Source organism: Microchirus variegatus, assembly GCF_963457635.1.
Source record: "Microchirus variegatus genome assembly, chromosome: 4".
Classification (NCBI taxonomy): domain Eukaryota; kingdom Metazoa; phylum Chordata; class Actinopteri; order Pleuronectiformes; family Soleidae; genus Microchirus; species Microchirus variegatus.
The window spans coordinates 30729234-30749400 of record NC_139805.1 but is presented as its reverse complement, the minus strand read 5'-3'; the positions used below and the strand labels follow the sequence as shown (position 1 = coordinate 30749400).

Sequence of the window (20167 nt, the reverse complement as noted above, 5' to 3'; positions counted from 1 at the left end):
CATTTTTCGTTGGTATCAGATTATTTATAACATAATGGTGATGGTTGGAAGGGTCCCCTGGGAATTTTTGCTTAGGGCCTCTACAGACTCTAGAATCGCATCTGGATGTTGTATGTCACCAATCAATCAGTTTGCTCTTTATGCTTTATCCACGGTGTCTTTTATTCTGAAAATTACTGTTTTAGCGTAAACATAATTAGGAACAGGTACTTTTATTTTGAAATGTTCAGTTTTCAGCAAATGTTCAATCTGTTGTATTTTAGTGTGGATAAAGGAGAAGCTCCAGACTATATCTATACACTCTTGCCGTAAACAGACAAATAAACAAATAGTGTGGGTGGTGCATTATCTTGGCTGAGGTGATAATGAAAGCTAGCGGCTGTGACTTTGACGCTAACACACAGCAGCAGCAGCAACGCTTTCGCTTTCCTTTACCAGGAAGAAAAGTCGAGTGAAGCACACAAGGTGAGTGGCATAAGCTTCGCGTCGTCAAGTATTAAAAATAAAGTATTGTCTTATTTGAACGTTCGAATATGACAACCGTCTCAGCGTATATAATAAGCTAATGTCAGTTGAGTGACGTCGACAGCTAAGTGTACGACCAACAGAGAGTTTTTGTCGTAACCGAAAGTGAAAAGTAATGTTGTGGACATTTTCTTAGAACAGCTTATTAATTCATCCTATATAATGCAGCTTGGTTGTGTGTGAACATGAACGTTAACATTGTTATTTACGTCCTAAAGGAAGGAGACTGTCAACATGTTTAACGACGAAATCTGAGGTTAGCATAAATAAGTGTTATATCTTAAAGGTACAATGTGTAGTATTTAAGGGTTTATATAACCCAAAATCCACTTTTTTATACATATTATGTGCTCCTGCATTGTCTAGTCGCTGTATAATAGTTTTTGTTTCATTTTCGTAGTGTTTCAAAAAGTCATGTAAAATAACATGACCGCGGACCGCGGTTGCATAGCCACTGTTAGCAGCAAGACGCCATGTTTCTACCGGAGCCTGTAAGGACAAACGCGAGAGAACAAAACAAGCGTCTCTTTACTTGTATCGGAAGTCCCGCCTCCTCTCTCTCCGCTTCGTCTTCTACGGCCGCGGTAGCTCGCCCTCTCCCTCGCCTCACGAACCTCATCTGCTGACATGGAGAAACATTTGACCAGCTGCGGATACCGTAGCGCTCGGGGAAGGGAGGGGGTGAGCAGAGCAGCAGGTCTTTGTTGTAAATTTCAGCCTCTCCTCTAGATGGCCCTATAAACTACTTATTTCCCCTTTAAGTGTGTGAATAATCATTGCAGCTACATATATTGAAATTTTGTTATATTTTCTACTGAAGGAAATTATATCACAAATAAGTTGAGCTTTTTGCACTGCAGATATTGCACATACTACTTTTTAAAAGTGGCAATCAGTAGTGACATCACCTATAGCAGTGTTCCCCAACCCTGGTCCTCAGGGAACACTGGCCTGCATGTTTTAGATCATTGGTTCTCAAAGTGTGGCCCGCGAGCCAAAGGCGGCCCGCAGAAACATTTCTGGCGGCCCGCAATAAATTACAGTTGATAGTTTTAATCCAGATTAATCTTAAATAAAAATGAAGAACCTCTGTCTTTCTGGTATGCAAAGGCCACTGTAGTTTCCGTGACACACATTGGAAAGGGAGGGGTGAACAGAGGAGTCCTCCATTTATTATAATCTGCGGACTTGCCAGTAGATGTCAGACATTTTCAAACACTGAGGGGACCCTGTCTTTTGCTTTGTGTCAACAGGATCTGGCTCCAGCTTCCGCTGTGACTCCAACGGTAAGGGTAAATTTATAAAAAATGTATAGATGGGTGGACTTATAAATCTGAATTTAAAATATTACAGCTCCTCAGGTTATCACGACAGAGTAATTGACATTAATTGAGTTTGAATTGGCATGTGATCAGGGAAGACATAAACTATAATGTCTTGCAGCTAAAGTCCCATTTTACTGTTTTTGTTTGTGAGCAAGTGAACAAAAAGTATGAAAGAGAGATGTGAGGCACTTGCAAGTCATCTGTATGTTTGTGTTGCAAACTGCCTTTTTTTTTCCTTTCCTCATGGCTGGTGCAGAGTGAACAGAGTGAAGACATGAGTAAAATTCAGGACCCTACAGCATCACCTGATCAGCCTGCTGAGGTGGGTGATTGTGAAGGACTTTGTGTACTTGTGACAGTATGTCTTCAGGACAGATATAACTTCAACTTGTCTGGTGCAAATCCAATTTTTGAATAAATTAGTGTAACAGCTGTAGTAAATCCATCAGCTGCCCTGCGTGTGCGTATGTGAAAGTAAAAGTCTGAAAATGATGACTCGGGTCACTAGAATAATTTGACCTAGTAACATAGGAACTTAATTTGTTATGAGTTCTGTTGCACTGTATCTCATGTAGCTTTTGTTTATTGCAGTATTACAATATTACAGATTTCCATTAAACGCACAAATGGATCGTTCCATTTTGGATCTTTTATTGCAAGAGGCCAAGCCTATGGACCATGGACAGGTCAAAAACCTTGTGCATTCCCAGCATTCAATATCATCTGACAACCTGACATTTGATTTCCTCTTTAGAATATGCCACCTAGTGGATCAAATATATGCCATAGTAAATAAAATAACTTCAAATGTACAAATGCATCAATTACGGGGACAAGTGAACTGCAACGACCCAAAACACATGCAGAAGGAAAAACGAGCTGCATATTCACAAATGCTGAAGATTGAAAAACACAAACCATAACAAAAACAAATGCAATGCGAGAAACACACTGCAGAAACAAAACAACGCAAAACTGAAAACACGCACAAATCTCAAAACACAAGCAGGAGAGAAAACACCAGCATATTCAATAATCAAAGTGCTCCGGGCCTGTGGGGGCGCTCACTGTCGTGCAGCTCTACTCTAATTTCGAAATAAAATATATTTTTTCAAACATCAGTACAACTGGTTTACAGTACACTATCAGATATTAATGTATACAGTACTTTGTACAGATGCTTATGTCCGATTAATAGGTCTCTCAAACAGCTGTGAGGAGATGTGCTTTCAAACTTGTAGACAGATATGGTGATCTGAGTCGATGTCCTTAAAATCAGCTTGACTGCAGGCTTTTTGCCATAAAACCCTTTGTAATTCAGTCGTTAAAATTTAGCATCTGATAGTTTGATTACGGAGAAACGAGAAATGTCGGAATAGCTTGACCGCAATAGGATAACCTCTTAATAAAGGTCGTTTAATATAATAAGAATGTCCCCAAGTATTGTAATGGCTGGTCAGCAAGCACCACCACAGTACCTGATGCTGGTGTTTTCCCCTGGGTTTTGGGATTTGTATGAGTCTTCGGTTTGTCGTTTTGTTTTTTGAGCATGTTTGTTGACGCATGTTTCTTTCTGCAGATTATTTTTCTTTTGCAGTGCATGTCTCATATTGCATTTGTTTTTGTTGTGCTTTTAATTTGCAGCATTTGTGAATATGCAGCTTCTTTCTCCTCCTGCATGTGTTTTGGGCCTTTGCCACTATAACTGACTCTTGAATTAAGTGTGTGTGAGATGGATGGCATTTATTGTGTAATGTTTTTTTATTTGAAATAGCACACTGGTATTGTTCAGTGCCCTCTTACCATTTTAAGTGAATGACAGAATGGTTTCAGTGACACTTATGTCTTGTTTTTGGGCTGTGAAGGCTGCATCACAGAAAGAAGATGTTGAGCTCTCTGTCCACTGGTCAGAGAGTGTTCTACCACAAAAATATCATTTTTATTTGGAGACTCTCCTCCAAAAATGGGTCCATGACAATTGTTCTGTAGACGTCAGCGTTAGAGAAGCCTCGGAAAATGCTGCTTGGATACATGTACCTGCTTCAGGTGCAGTATGATTTGAGTTGTTAAGTTTAAAGTAGTTCTCATAACCAATAGTACATTCTTTAAAACTCTTGTATTTTATGTTGAGGTAAATACATCTGTGCTCTTCTTTTTTTAAGCCCTGAAAAAGCTTGAGGAATTGAGGGGACAGACATTGACCAAAGACGGGAAAAATAAGGTTAAAATATTGTCCATTAATCGGAAACAAACACAAATACCAAGTAAAGCTCCAGTGAACCTCCCTCCTGCATCTGACCGGCTAGATGTATGTATTTAAAGTAAATCAGTTGGAATCTGAAAAATATTATACACAAATACGACTGTATTTCTAAAAAATGTTTTATTTTTATCCAGAAGATGGAGCATCTGGGAGAACAAGCTTCATTCAGCAGGTCAGCAGCAGATTCTAAGGCTAGAGAGGAGACATGCAGTTGCATAGTCCCAGTTGCCCATTTCTGGTATGTGAACCACATCTACAAAGAGGAAATGAATCTTATAGAGAAAAAGAATGGAGGTCAATTTGCAGCAGATGTGATGGTAAAATTTGAACCAAACCAGGAAAATGGAGAGCCAGCAAAGGCTCTGGCTGAGTTCACAAATCTGGTCCAGAAATCCTTATCCGAATCCAGTGGCTTTGAGATTCCTCTCAAAGATGTGGCTCCAGAAGACTTGAGCAAGATGCTCGGAGTCATCCAAGAAAGCCAGAACAAGCTTCTTCTTACAGTGTCCTCTGAAAAAATAATGGTATGTGGGCCAAGCCAAAGCCAAGATGCCATACAGTCCTTAAATACAACCTGGAACACTTCAGCAAATACTAAAACTGCATGGGCTTCCAACGACACATCAATGACCATTGGCATGGCCATCAAAGATGCTCTTGTTGAAGGACTAACCTTCGACGAGAGTCACTGGAAACCTATGAAGACCTCCTCCAAAGAGAAAATAGCAGAGATTAAGACTCGATTTGATGTGGACTTCATAGAATCAATTAGCACTCGAGGAAAAGTGAATGTCAAAGCTTGCTCCAATACATCTGCTGGAAACATTTCATTGGAAAGCCACGCAACCAGAGCCCTTCTTTGTCTGTACCAGAAAATCACAACGTCACCCTCAAGATCAAGCTTCACCCAACAATCTATGACGGGGTCCAACAGCTCAGTCATGAACAGTTATTACCAGTCAGAGGAGGCCTCTAGTGGACCTGTGTCGAAATGCAAGCCTGGAAAAAGCATGGACAACTCTGAAGGAGCCACTGGAGGGGCTACAGCGGAAGACGAAGACACAAACTGCCCTATATGTTTGGATACATTCAAGAATAAGAAACGGCTCAAGTGTAAGCATGAATTTTGTGAGGAATGCCTGGAACGAGCAAAGGCTACCACTGGACCTGTGTGTCCAGTGTGCAAAGATGTCTTTGGTATGATAGAGGGAAACCAGCCAGATGGAACAATGTCATGGAATAAAAATTCCTTTCCCCTCCGTGGTATCCCAGACTGTGGCGCTATAGTCATCGACTATGATATTCCAAGTGGGACACAGACGGTAAATGTGTTTGATATTTTAAGACATTGTGTCAATTATGTGTTGGTTTTGTATACTTACTATGGTGATTTTATAGCATTGATATTTATCATGTCATTCTTTTTATTCTCCCTTTGCAGGAAAAACATCCCAAGCCTGGAAAACACTTCAATGGTGTTAATAGACGTGCTTATCTGCCAGACAACAGAGAGGGTAACGAAGTGCTGAAGCTGTTAAAGAAAGCATTTGACCAGAAGCTCATTTTCACTGTTGGGACGTCCAGAACAACTGGAATGGAGAACCAGGTGACCTGGAACGACATTCACCACAAAACCTCCACTGGAGGAGGACCAGAATGGTACAATGGCTAAATATTTGTCTTAATTACTGTTTTTTTCATTGTCAGCTCTTCAGAAATATTATAAACCCTTGTAAATACTGTCTTTCCACAGTTTTGGGTATCCTGACCCCGATTACCTGAGCAGAGTGAGAGAGGAGCTGAAGGCTAAAGGCATCATGTGAACCTTGATACAGAATGGTTGTCGTTATAAATCATAGTTTATTTTCAGGAAGTAATTCAAAACGAGCGACGCCTAATTTACACAATATCAAATGTGCTCTTTATTCTCATGTTGATTTTGATGCTATCATCAAGGGTTGCTTTGAAATACAGTGGTCTGTTTGTGAGTTGTGGTAGTCTGTCTTTTGTTAAAGGCTTTTCCTTCTGTCCCTGCCAGCGACCATGTTTTCAACAAGAGTGTCTTACTGTCACTTAAGGTGGACGGGCAAAGTCTACGCCAACTGTGTATCTGTATCTCATAATAAACCACACTTAACAAAGTATCCTTTTAATGTTTAGCGACGTGTTATCTTCAAGTTGTGTTTTATTTTGTTTTGAAGTATGCCTTTATTCGTTGATTTGAAGTAAAACGTGTGCTAATGAAGCTTTCAGTTTTACAGTTAATAATATGTATGCAGTATAAGAAGTATGAAGTATGAACCTGGATCTGACATCGTTATGACAGAGAAGACACAAGAGAGGACAAGGTGGAGGCATATGATCGATCTGCTGCGGCAACCCTAAGTGGGAGAAGCCGAAAGAAGAATATGTCTGCAGTATACGTGCTCCGTTTGCCTGTTCATCAAGTCAATAAACTACTGTTATTACATGACTGGACACAGAGCTATCTTGTATTCAGTTTTTCTCACTACAATTTTCACAACTAAGAATTTCACAGTAACTCATTCCTTGGACAATGCTTCTGTCATTGTGGTTAGTATCTGAGTGACTTTCATCTGTAAGTACTATACTTAATGTTAAATTGACAATTGGGTCCCATTAGTATCAAATGAGCAATGCTTAAAAACCACAGCCCTACCTGAATTATGTTGCTGACCATGTCCATCCCTTCATGAACACTCGTCTTCAGATAGCTACTTCCAGCAGGATAAGAGGCCATGTGGAAAATGGCACATCATCTTCAAATAGTTTCTTGACTAGACATCTGAAGTGGCCTCTACAGTCACGAGAAAGCTGCAGCAACTGCATGAAGCTATGGTGTCAACATGTGACTGCTCTTCTTTGCTTTAATGCTCTGCCTGGTGAGTTTGAATGAAAGCAGGTGTGCGCTCGGCTCAGGTGGATGAGGGTGACACCTAAGGAGCAAATAAAAAGACAAACAAGAAACCTACACAGCATGTAACAAGTAGCTTAAATGGACAAACTAACTGGGGCGTGTGTTTTACTTTCTGAGGAGGAATCTTGCATGCAAAGGCCTGTGTGGTTCTGTGACCCAATGTCGAAAAGTTAGGGGTGAGCTGAGGAGTCCTCCCTTTGTTAATCTGCAGCCTCACCAGTTGATGTCAGTCATTTTTAAACAGTCATTTTTAAGTGGTAGATAGTGGAAAGATGGCAGGTCCGGCCCAGTGAAATCCATTCATTATTCTTAATGTAATTTAGTATTCATTTGCACTTTTGTATTCAAAGTGAACCACAAAGTGTGGTGATACTGAACTCAAATTAAACAAGTAAACCTGTTTAATGACTTATCAGGGGCCCTGATAAACACGGGGCCCCAAGCAGCCGCTTATTTCACTTATACCTTGGGATAAACCTGTATTCAAAATATGATTTATATGTGATAATCCCTTCTGTTATTATGTCAGACTGATTGACAACATTTGTTATGTAAGGACACTTTTACAAAGGCACAGCACAGGAAACGTCTTCAGTATTAGAATAATGGTTCCTTTTAAATGTAATTTGCCCTGTAGAACACTGCCACCTAGTGGAAAAACTATGTACAACACTAAACAAAACAACTTGATATGCCAAACACTCTTGTATGTCGTACATTATCCACATTTTAAAGTTTTAAAATGCTTCACAATTTCTTTATTTTTTGGAAACTTCCTCGGAGCTTTGATGCTTTGATATATGCACCTGCTTCAGGTGTAGTATGATGTGAGTGAATTTAAAAGTAGTTCTCAGCACCAATAAATAAAAGTTTGTATTAACTTACAATAATACAGTTTTCATATTTCTTTTAAAGGCTCTGGTTGAGTTCACAAATCTGGCCCAGAAATCCTTATCCGAATCCAATGGTTTTGTGATTCCTCTCAAAGAAGACTTGAGCAAGATGCTCGGAGTCATCCAACTTGGATGATCCAAGTAAGCCAGAACAAGCTTCTTCGTAGTCTCTGTCCTCTGAAGAAATAATGGTATGTGGGCCAAGCCAAAGCCAAGATGTCATCTAGTCCTTAAATACAACACATCAATGGCCATTGGCATGGCCATCAAAGGTTCTCTCATTGAAGGACTAACCTTTGATGAGAGTCACTATGAAGACCTACTTTGAAGAGAAAGATTAAAGGATACGTTTGATGTGGACTTCATAGAATCAATTAGCGCGTGAGGAAAAGTGAATGTCAAAGCTTTCTCCAATACATCTGCAGGAAACATTTGATTGCAAAGCCACATAACTAGAGTCCTTCTTCGTCTTCATCATAACATCACCCTCAAGGTCAACCTTCAACCAACACTCTATATGATGGGGTCCAACATCAGTAATTACCAGACGGAGGAGGCCTCTAGTGGAGACACAAACTGCCCTATATGTTTGGATATATTCAAGAATAAGAAACAGCTCAAGTGCAAACATGAATTTTGTGAGCAATGCATGGAACGAGCAAAGGCTACCACTGGACCGGTGTGTCCTGTGTGCAAAGATGTCTTTGGTATGATCGAGGGAAACCAGCCAGATGGAACAATGTCATGGGCTCTATATTCCACTTCCCTCCCTGGTTTCCCAGACTGTGGCACTATAGTCATCGAGTACAATATTCCAAGTGGGACACAGACGGTACATGTGTTCGATATTTGTTGGTTTTGTACACTTGCCTGGTGATTTTATAGCATTGATGTTTCATCATGTCTTTTTATTCTCTCTTTGCAGGAAAAACATCCCAAGCCTGGAAGTCAGTTCACTGGTAGTAAGAGAAATGCTTATCTGCCAGACAACAAAGAGGGTAACAAAGTGCTGAAGCTGTTAAAGAAAGCATTTGACAAGAAGCTAATTTTCACATCTGGGACGTCCAGAACAACTGGAAGGGAGAACCAGGTGACCTGGAACGACATTCACCACAAAACATCCACTGGAGGAGGACCAGAACGGTACAGTAGCTAAATCTTTTTCTTGATGAGTATATATTCTTTTTTCAGTGTCAGGTCTGCAGAAATATTTATATATTATATTATAAACCCTTGTAAATACTGTCTTTCCACAGTTTTGGGTATCCTGACCCTGATTACCTGAGCAGAGTGAGAGAGGAGCTGAAGGCTAAAGGCATCATGTGAACCTTGATACAGAATGTCTGATCAAACCAAGGATAACAATCCTCATCCAGGACCCTCTCCCTGATCCTGCTGTTGTTTTCTCATTTGTTAAAAGTACTATATAAATAAAACGATGAAGACACAAGGAGAGTTCATGATCTGACTCACAACTGTGTCATTGGACATTAACGTGAAGAAGAAATACAACACGCTGTAAACAAAACATGCTTTTTTTCTGTACAATTTTTTAAAATTTTATTCATAACAATATCTGTTGTTTGTAAAGTACTCCAGCAAAAATTAAACATTATTCTCTTTCCAGAAGAAAGTCTGAGCCTCCATGCATCGTGTACTATAAAAAGGGCTGTTTTTACTGTAATGTGCAGTGACCAGCCAATGACATCTCAGTAGGAAACCTCCCTAAAGGGGCCCCACCTCACGTTAACCTCTGTGAAGTTAACGTTGGAAAATGAAGAGGATTATTTACAGTGTAATGTATAATTTTTTTCTCAGTTTATATATGTTTTTTCAGTTATTTACAGTATTTTATTGTTCTATATATGTATATTGTTTTATAATGTGGGTTCTTTACAGTGTAATGTATTTTTTATTAAGTTTATATAGTTTTTCAAAAGCTAATTACAGTATTTTATTGTTCTTTACGTTTACATTTCAACATACTTTTTAATTACACGTTTTTCCATGTTATCTCATTCATTTCGAAAAAAACATTTTTTATATTTTGAACTCATACATTTTTCGTTGGTATCAGATTATTTATAACATAATGGTGATGGTTGGAAGGGTCCCCTGGGAATTTTTGCTTAGGGCCTCTACAGACTCTAGAATCGCATCTGGATGTTGTATGTCACCAATCAATCAGTTTGCTCTTTATGCTTTATCCACGGTGTCTTTTATTCTGAAAATTACTGTTTTAGCGTAAACATAATTAGGAACAGGTACTTTTATTTTGAAATGTTCAGTTTTCAGCAAATGTTCAATCTGTTGTATTTTAGTGTGGATAAAGGAGAAGCTCCAGACTATATCTATACACTCTTGCCGTAAACGGACAAATAAACAAATAGTGTGGGTGGTGCATTATCTTGGCTGAGGTGATAATGAAAGCTAGCGGCTGTGACTTTGACGCTAACACACAGCAGCAGCAGCAACGCTTTCGCTTTCCTTTACCAGGAAGAAAAGTCGAGTGAAGCACACAAGGTGAGTGGCATAAGCTTAGCGTCGTCAAGTATTAAAAATAAAGTATTGTCTTATTTGAACGTTCGAATATGACAACCGTGTCAGCGTATATAATAAGCTAATGTCAGTTGAGTTACGTCGACAGCTAAGTGTACGACCAACAGAGAGTTTTTGTCGTAACCGAAAGTGAAAAGTAATGTTGTGGACATTTTCTTAGAACAGCTTATTTATTCATCCTATATAATGCAGCTTGGTTGTGTGTGAACATGAACGTTAACATTGTTATTTACGTCCTAAAGGAAGTAGACTGTCAACATGTTTAACGACGAAGAGCCCATGGACGTTGTGAGTATTTTTTAACCGTTTGCAAACTAAGCTAATAAATCGGTAAACCTCAGCAGCTGTGTTTTGGCAAAAGCATATATTATTATTTACACTGCTTAATATGTATATTTTTAATCTGTTAAATCATTGGTTTCCAAACCTTTGACCATTAATGAAATAACATTGGAAGAATTATAAGAAATTGAAGTAGAGCTTCACAGTTCTTCACGCACGCACCGCACCGCACCCACACACACACACACACACACACACACACACACACACACACACACACACACACACACACACACACACACACACACACACACACACACACGCATCTCCTTGATTTAACCAGGTAACAAATGTATACTTGTATTATGACTAAATGATTGAAGAATGCTAAAGTTCATCAGCTCTGGGCAATAAGCACTTTTAAAACAGAGCTACAAATCTGAGGTTAGCATAAATAAGTGTTATATCTTAAAGGTACAATGTGTAGTATTTAAGGGTTTATATTACCCAAAATCCACTTTTTTATACATATTATGTGCTCCTGCATTGTCTAGTCGCTGTATAATAGTTTTTGTTTCATTTTCGTAGTGTTTCAAAAAGTCATGTAAAATAACATGACCGCGGACCGCGGTTGCATAGCATGGATGTATAATATGAACTGGATAGAGCACCGCCCCTTCGCTTCCGTTCATTCCTATGAAGCTGCTCACCCAGCGCATATGCCAAAAAAGTTTTTGACTTCCGCGTTTATTTCCGGGTTATGGGGCCCATAGAGCATGCGCAGTAGTGTCCCTACCATCATTCCTCTCGGCTATGTGAACGAGCCGTCCGCGTTATCGACTTGCTCGGTGCGTACATGAACAGCGAAAGGCATGATGGGAGTATGCTAATGAAGTGGGCTAGCGGATTTCATGAATACCGGCGTCACGTTAACTTCGGCTTTAAACCATGGATTTGTAAATAAATGCAAAACCAACGATATCGAAGTGAACATAGTGAAGCTGAAAAGTACAATGACGGAGTTAAAGATTAAAACGATCAATAAAAATTGTTTATTTGGGTTAGGACCGTGACTATTACTTTATATGTGTTACAGGAATCATGTTGTTTTTGTCTGATTTCCCTTATATAATTGTATAATTATTATTATGAACAATAACAACGTGTTAAAGTAGGTTTATAACTCCCGATTCTTTCACTCAACACGTTTGTATTCAACTATAATTCGTGTGTTCATCACATTTAACAGTCACTTTATGAACCTATAGTGACGATAAGACAAACATCCTCCCCGGGAATCAGTGGTGAAGTGACCGCAGGTCTCAGTGCATCACACGGTCACAGCTCCACAGTCCACACCGCCATCAGTGTCACGATGTCCGGGACTGAACACAGTGATAAAGTGCAGCATGTCAGTCTCCTCTCCTAAATGAATCCACACAACAGTTGTTAATACATCGATAATACGTTTTAAAATAAATGTTAATGAGCGCCGAATAAACAACTAAAACTTGCTTTGTCATAATATTATAAAAATGTAAACGAAACCCCCTCATTGTCTTCATTTATTCACATTTCTCATAAAGTTTTCATATCGTACGGTTCACTGACAGCAGCGCTGTTCCCGAGACGCCACATGACCGCGCTTTGCTGTGCTCGTACACAGCTGTGACGTCACTCTGAGAAATAAGATTTGTCTGGGCTTTTTATGGCATTTAGGAATGTTTTTCAAACATGAAACTCCATAAATTAAAAAAATATAATGTTAAGATTTATAAAAGCCCGTGTCCATGTCTCGAGGTGTCCTGTGGACACTTTTACACGCGTCTCTTTTACTATTGTGGTCAATGGGAAAATTGCTTTTTGGGCTCCATGGGATTTTTTGTTGCAGTACCCATAGTGGCCACCATGCAAAAATTGTCTTCAAGGCAGAGGGGGCGGTGCTCTATCCAGTTCATATTATACATCCATGTTGCATAGCCACTGTTAGCAACAAGACGCCATGTTTCTACCGGAGCCTGTAAGGACAAACGCGAGAGAACAAAACAAGCGTCTCTTTACTTGTATCTGAAATCCCGCCTCCTCTCTCTCCGCTTCGTCTTCTACGGCCGCGGTAGCTCGCCCTCTCCCTCGCCTCACGAACCTCATCTGCTGACACGGAGAAAGACAACGAGGACGACATTTGACCAGCTGCGGATACCGTAGCGCTCAGGGAAGGGAGGGGTTGAGCAGAGCAGCAGGTCTTTGTTGTAAATTTCAGCCTCTCCTCTAGATGGCACTATAAGCTACTTATTTCCCCTTTAAGTGTGTGAATAATCATTGCAGCTACATATATTGAACTTTTGTTATATTTTCTACTGAAGGAAATTATATCACAAATAAGTTGAGCTTTTTGCACTGCAGATATTGCACATACTACCTTTTAAAAGTGGCAATCAGTAGTGACATCACCTATAGCAGTGTTCCCCAACCCTGGTCCTCAGGGAACACTGGCCTGCATGTTTTAGATCATTGGTTCTCAAAGTGCGGCCCGCGAGCCAAAGGCGGCCTGCAGAAACATTTCTGGCGGCCCGCAATAAATTACAGTTGATAGTTTTAATCCAGATTAATCTTAAATAAAAAATGAAGAACCTCTGTCTTTCTGGTATGCAAAGGCCACTGTAGTTTCCGTGACACACATTGGAAAGGGAGGGGTGAACAGAGGAGTCCTCCATTTATTATAATCTGCGGACTTGCCAGTAGATGTCAGACATTTTCAAACACTGAGGGGACCCTGTCTTTTGCTTTGTGTCAACAGGATCTGGCTCCAGCTTCCGCTGTGACTCCAACGGTAAGGGTAAATTTATAAAAAATGTATAGATGGGTGGACTTATAAATCTGAATTTAAAATATTACAGCTCCTCAGGTTATCACGACAGAGTAATTGACATTAATTGAGTTTGAATTGGCATGTGATCAGGGAAGACATAAACTATAATGTCTTGCAGCTAAAGTCCCATTTTACTGTTTTTGTTTGTGAGCAAGTGAACAAAAAGTATGAAAGAGAGATGTGAGGCACTTGCAAGTCATCTGTATGTTTGTGTTGCAAACTGCCTTTTTTTTTCCTTTCCTCATGGCTGGTGCAGAGTGAACAGAGTGAAGACATGAGTAAAATTCAGGACCCTACAGCATCACCTGATCAGCCTGCTGAGGTGGGTGATTGTGAAGGACTTTGTGTACTTGTGACAGTATGTCTTCAGGACAGATATAACTTCAACTTGTCTGGTGCAAATCCAATTTTTGAATAAATTAGTGTAACAGCTGTAGTAAATCCATCAGCTGCCCTGCGTGTGCGTATGTGAAAGTAAAAGTCTGAAAATGATGACTCGGGTCACTAGAATAATTTGACCTAGTAACATAGGAACTTAATTTGTTATGAGTTCTGTTGCACTGTATCTCATGTAGCTTTTGTTTATTGCAGTATTACAATATTACAGATTTCCATTAAACGCACAAATGGATCGTTCCATTTTGGATCTTTTATTGCAAGAGGCCAAGCCTATGGACCATGGACAGGTCAAAAACCTTGTGCATTCCCAGCATTCAATATCATCTGACAACCTGACATTTGATTTCCTCTTTAGAATATGCCACCTAGTGGATCAAATATATGCCATAGTAAATAAAATAACTTCATGTACAAATGCATCAATTACGGGGACAAATGAACTGCAACGACCCAAAACACATGCAGAAGGAAAAACGAGCTGCATATTCACAAATGCTGAAGATTGAAAAACACAAACCATAACAAAAACAAATGCAATGCGAGAAACACACTGCAGAAACAAAACAACGCAAAACTGAAAACACGCACAAATCTCAAAACACAAGCAGGAGAGAAAACACCAGCATATTCAATAATGAAAGTGCTCCGGGCCTGTGGGGGCGCTCACTGTCGTGCAGCTCTACTCTAATTTCGAAATAAAATATATTTTTTCAAACATCAGTACAACTGGTTTACAGTACACTATCAGATATTAATGTATACAGTACTTTGTACAGATGCTTATGTCCGATTAATAGGTCTCTCAAACAGCTGTGAGGAGATGTGCTTTCAAACTTGTAGACAGATATGGTGATCTGAGTCGATGTCCTTAAAATCAGCTTGACTGCAGGCTTTTTGCCATAAAACCCTTTGTAATTCAGTCGTTAAAATTCAGCGTCTGATAGTTTGATTACGGAGAAACGAGAAATGTCGGAATAGCTTGACCGCAATAGGATAACCTCTTAATAAAGGTCGTTTAATATAATAAGAATGTCCCCAAGTATTGTAATGGCTGGTCAGCAAGCACCACCACAGTACCTGATGCTGGTGTTTTCCCCTGGGTTTTGGGATTTGTATGAGTCTTCGGTTTGTCGTTTTGTTTTTTGAGCATGTTTGTTGACGCATGTTTCTTTCTGCAGATTATTGTTCTTTTGCAGTGCATGTCTCATATTGCATTTGTTTTTGTTGTGCTTTTAATCTGCAGCATTTGTGAATATGCAGCTTCTTTCTCCTCCTGCATGTGTTTTGGGCCTTTGCCACTATAACTGACTCTTGAATTAAGTGTGTGTGAGATGGATGGCATTTATTGTGTAATGTTTTTTTATTTGAAATAGCACACTGGTATTGTTCAGTGCCCTCTTACCATTTTAAGTGAATGACAGAATGGTTTCAGTGACACTTATGTCTTGTTTTTGGGCTGTGAAGGCTGCATCACAGAAAGAAGATGTTGAGCTCTCTGTCCACTGGTCAGAGAGTGTTCTACCACAAAAATATCATTTTTATTTGGAGACTCTCCTCCAAAAATGGGTCCATGACAATTGTTCTGTAGACGTCAGCGTTAGAGAAGCCTCGGAATATGCTGCTTGGATACATGTACCTGCTTCAGGTGCAGTATGATTTGAGTTGTTAAGTTTAAAGTAGTTCTCATAACCAATAGTACATTCTTTAAAACTCTTGTATTTTATGTTGAGGTAAATACATCTGTGCTCTTCTTTTTTTAAGCCCTGAAAAAGCTTGAGGAATTGAGGGGACAGACATTGACCAAAGACGGGAAAAATAAGGTTAAAATATTGTCCATTAATCGGAAACAAACACAAATACCAAGTAAAGCTCCAGTGAACCTCCCTCCTGCATCTGACCGGCTAGATGTATGTATTTAAAGTAAATCAGTTGGAATCTGAAAAATATTATACACAAATACGACTGTATTTCTAAAAAATGTTTTATTTTTATCCAGAAGATGGAGCATCTGGGAGAACAAGCTTCATTCAGCAGGTCAGCAGCAGATTCTAAGGCTAGAGAGGAGACATGCAGTTGCATAGTCCCAGTTGCCCATTTCTGGTATGTGAACCACATCTACAAAGAGGAAATGAATCTTATAGAGAAAAAGAATGGAGGTCAATTTGCAGCAGATGTGATGGTAAAATTTGAACCAAACCAGGAAAATGGAGAGCCAGCAAAGGCTCTGGCTGAGTTCACAAATCTGGTCCAGAAATCCTTATCCGAATCCAGTGGCTTTGAGATTCCTCTCAAAGATGTGGCTCCAGAAGACTTGAGCAAGATGCTCGGAGTCATCCAAGAAAGCCAGAACAAGCTTCTTCTTACAGTGTCCTCTGAAAAAATAATGGTATGTGGGCCAAGCCAAAGCCAAGATGCCATACAGTCCTTAAATACAACCTGGAACACTTCAGCAAATACTAAAACTGCATGGGCTTCCAACGACACATCAATGACCATTGGCATGGCCATCAAAGATGCTCTTGTTGAAGGACTAACCTTCGACGAGAGTCACTGGAAACCTATGAAGACCTCCTCCAAAGAGAAAATAGCAGAGATTAAGACTCGATTTGATGTGGACTTCATAGAATCAATTAGCACTCGAGGAAAAGTGAATGTCAAAGCTTGCTCCAATACATCTGCTGGAAACATTTCATTGGAAAGCCACGCAACCAGAGCCCTTCTTTGTCTGTACCAGAAAATCACAACGTCACCCTCAAGATCAAGCTTCACCCAACAATCTATGACGGGGTCCAACAGCTCAGTCATGAACAGTTATTACCAGTCAGAGGAGGCCTCTAGTGGACCTGTGTCGAAATGCAAGCCTGGAAAAAGCATGGACAACTCTGAAGGAGCCACTGGAGGGGCTACAGCGGAAGACGAAGACACAAACTGCCCTATATGTTTGGATACATTCAAGAATAAGAAACGGCTCAAGTGTAAGCATGAATTTTGTGAGGAATGCCTGGAACGAGCAAAGGCTACCACTGGACCTGTGTGTCCAGTGTGCAAAGATGTCTTTGGTATGATAGAGGGAAACCAGCCAGATGGAACAATGTCATGGAATAAAAATTCCTTTCCCCTCCGTGGTATCCCAGACTGTGGCGCTATAGTCATCGACTATGATATTCCAAGTGGGACACAGACGGTAAATGTGTTTGATATTTTAAGACATTGTGTCAATTATGTGTTGGTTTTGTATACTTACTATGGTGATTTTATAGCATTGATATTTATCATGTCATTCTTTTTATTCTCCCTTTGCAGGAAAAACATCCCAAGCCTGGAAAACACTTCAATGGTGTTAATAGACGTGCTTATCTGCCAGACAACAGAGAGGGTAACGAAGTGCTGAAGCTGTTAAAGAAAGCATTTGACCAGAAGCTCATTTTCACTGTTGGGACGTCCAGAACAACTGGAATGGAGAACCAGGTGACCTGGAACGACATTCACCACAAAACCTCCACTGGAGGAGGACCAGAATGGTACAATGGCTAAATATTTGTCTTAATTACTGTTTTTTTCATTGTCAGCTCTTCAGAAATATTATAAACCCTTGTAAATACTGTCTTTCCACAGTTTTGGGTATCCTGACCCCGATTACCTGAGCAGAGTGAGAGAGGAGCTGAAGGCTAAAGGCATCATGTGAACCTTGATACAGAATGGTTGTCGTTATAAATCATAGTTTATTTTCAGGAAGTAATTCAAAACGAGCGACGCCTAATTTACACAATATCAAATGTGCTCTTTATTCTCATGTTGATTTTGATGCTATCATCAAGGGTTGCTTTGAAATACAGTGGTCTGTTTGTGAGTTGTGGTAGTCTGTCTTTTGTTAAAGGCTTTTCCTTCTGTCCCTGCCAGCGACCATGTTTTCAACAAGAGTGTCTTACTGTCACTTAAGGTGGACGGGCAAAGTCTACGCCAACTGTGTATCTGTATCTCATAATAAACCACACTTAACAAAGTATCCTTTTAATGTTTAGCGACGTGTTATCTTCAAGTTGTGTTTTATTTTGTTTTGAAGTATGCCTTTATTCGTTGATTTGAAGTAAAACGTGTGCTAATGAAGCTTTCAGTTTTACAGTTAATAATATGTATGCAGTATAAGAAGTATGAAGTATGAACCTGGATCTGACATCGTTATGACAGAGAAGACACAAGAGAGGACAAGGTGGAGGCATATGATCGATCTGCTGCGGCAACCCTAAGTGGGAGAAGCCGAAAGAAGAATATGTCTGCAGTATACGTGCTCCGTTTGCCTGTTCATCAAGTCAATAAACTACTGTTATTACATGACTGGACACAGAGCTATCTTGTATTCAGTTTTTCTCACTACAATTTTCACAACTAAGAATTTCACAGTAACTCATTCCTTGGACAATGCTTCTGTCATTGTGGTTAGTATCTGAGTGACTTTCATCTGTAAGTACTATACTTAATGTTAAATTGACACTTGGGTCCCATTAGTATCAAATGAGCAATGCTTAAAAACCACAGCCCTACCTGAATTATGTTGCTGACCATGTCCATCCCTTCATGAACACTCGTCTTCAGATAGCTACTTCCAGCAGGATAAGAGGCCATGTGGAAAATGGCACATCATCTTCAAATAGTTTCTTGACTAGACTTCTGAAGTGGCCTCTACAGTCACAAGAAAGCTGCAGCAACTGCATGAAGCTATGGTGTCAACATGTGACTGCTCTTCTTTGCTTTAATGCTCTGCCTGGTGAGTTTGAATGAAAGCAGGTGTGCGCTCGGCTCAGGTGGATGAGGGTGACACCTAAGGAGCAAATAAAAAGACAAACAAGAAACCTACACAGCATGTAACAAGTAGCTTAAATGGACAAACTAACTGGGGCGTGTGTTTTACTTTCTGAGGAGGAATCTTGCATGCAAAGGCCTGTGTGGTTCTGTGACCCAATGTCGAAAAGTTAGGGGTGAGCTGAGGAGTCCTCCCTTTGTTAATCTGCAGCCTCACCAGTTGATGTCAGTCATTTTTAAACACTGAACCTTTAAATCCTCCGACTTGTCCAGCGTGGACACCTGCTTTTTATCTTGTCAACTGGAATTGGCTCCTGCTCCCCTGCAAATTTCAAGTTGAGGTTAAGTGGTAGATAGTGGAAGGATGGCAGGTCCGGCCCAGTGAAATCCATTCATTATTCTTAATGTAATTTAGTATTCATTTGCACTTTTGTATTCAAAGTGAACCACAAAGTGTGGTGATACTGAACTCAAATTAAACAATGCCTGTTTAATGACTTATCAGGGGCCCTGATAAACACGGGGCCCCAAGCAGCCGCTTATTTCACTTATACCTTGGGATAAACCTGTATTCAAAATATGATTTATATGTGATAATCCCTTCTGTTATTATGTCAGACTGATTGACAACATTTGTTATGTAAGGACACTTTTACAAAGGCACAGCACAGGAAACGTCTTCGGTATTAGAATAATGGTTCCTTTTAAGTGTAATTTGCCCTGTAGAACACTGCCACCTAGTGGAAAAACTATGTACAACACTAAACCGCCACCTAGTGGAAAAACTATGTACAACACTAAACAAAACAACTTGATATGCCAAACACTCTTGTATGTAGTACATTATCCACATTTTAAAGTTTTAAAATGCTTCACAATTTCTTTATTTTTTGGAAACTTCCTCGGAGCTTTGATGCTTTGATATATGCACCTGCTTCAGGTGTAGTATGATGTGAGTGAATTTAAAAGTAGTTCTCAGCACCAATAAATAAAAGTTTGTATTAACTTACAATAATAGTTTTCATATTTCTTTTAAAGGCTCTGGTTGAGTTCACAAATCTGGCCCAGAAATCCTTATCCGAATCCAATGGTTTTGTGATTCCTCTCAAAGAAGACTTGAGCAAAATGCTCGGAGTCATCCAACTTGGATGATCCAAGTAAGCCAGAACAAGCTTCTTCGTAGTCTCTGTCCTCTGAAGAAATAATGGTATGTGGGCCAAGCCAAAGCCAAGATGTCATCTAGTCCTTAAATACAACACATCAATGGCCATTGGCATGGCCATCAAAGGTTCTCTCATTGAAGGACTAACCTTT

The 20167-nt window shown here is 39.8% G+C and overlaps 2 protein-coding genes across 5 annotated transcripts; both read left to right on the top strand.

Moving 5' to 3' along the window:
* Nucleotides 1-333: 333 nt before the first annotated feature.
* Nucleotides 334-6536, top strand: LOC310925945 (uncharacterized protein). 2 transcript variants are annotated; one of them, XM_083888017.1, is made up of 8 exons: nt 334-465; nt 1779-1811; nt 2107-2172; nt 3716-3896; nt 4013-4158; nt 4251-5435; nt 5555-5772; nt 5867-6536. In XM_083888017.1, exons 3-8 carry the CDS (start codon nt 2125-2127, stop codon nt 5934-5936), a joined length of 1848 nt encoding a protein of 615 aa, XP_083744143.1. In that variant the 5' UTR covers nt 334-465; nt 1779-1811; nt 2107-2124; the 3' UTR covers nt 5937-6536. The 2 variants fall into 2 exon arrangements, with proteins under 2 accessions (XP_083744143.1, XP_083744142.1); XM_083888016.1 differs by having other exon boundaries at nt 4248-5435.
* Nucleotides 6537-10360: 3824 nt separating this feature from the next.
* LOC310925953 (uncharacterized protein) lies at nt 10361-18338 on the top strand. Of its 3 annotated transcripts, none has more exons than XM_083888033.1 (9): nt 10362-10467; nt 10746-10791; nt 13583-13615; nt 13911-13976; nt 15518-15698; nt 15815-15960; nt 16053-17237; nt 17357-17574; nt 17669-18338. In XM_083888033.1, the coding sequence occupies exons 2-9, from the start codon at nt 10762-10764 to the stop codon at nt 17736-17738; spliced, it is 1929 nt and encodes a 642-aa protein (XP_083744159.1). In that variant the 5' UTR covers nt 10362-10467; nt 10746-10761; the 3' UTR covers nt 17739-18338. The 3 variants fall into 3 exon arrangements, with proteins under 3 accessions (XP_083744160.1, XP_083744159.1, XP_083744158.1); XM_083888032.1 differs by having other exon boundaries at nt 10363-10467; nt 16050-17237; XM_083888034.1 differs by lacking the exon at nt 10746-10791 and having other exon boundaries at nt 10361-10467; nt 16050-17237.
* Nucleotides 18339-20167: the final 1829 nt, after the last annotated feature.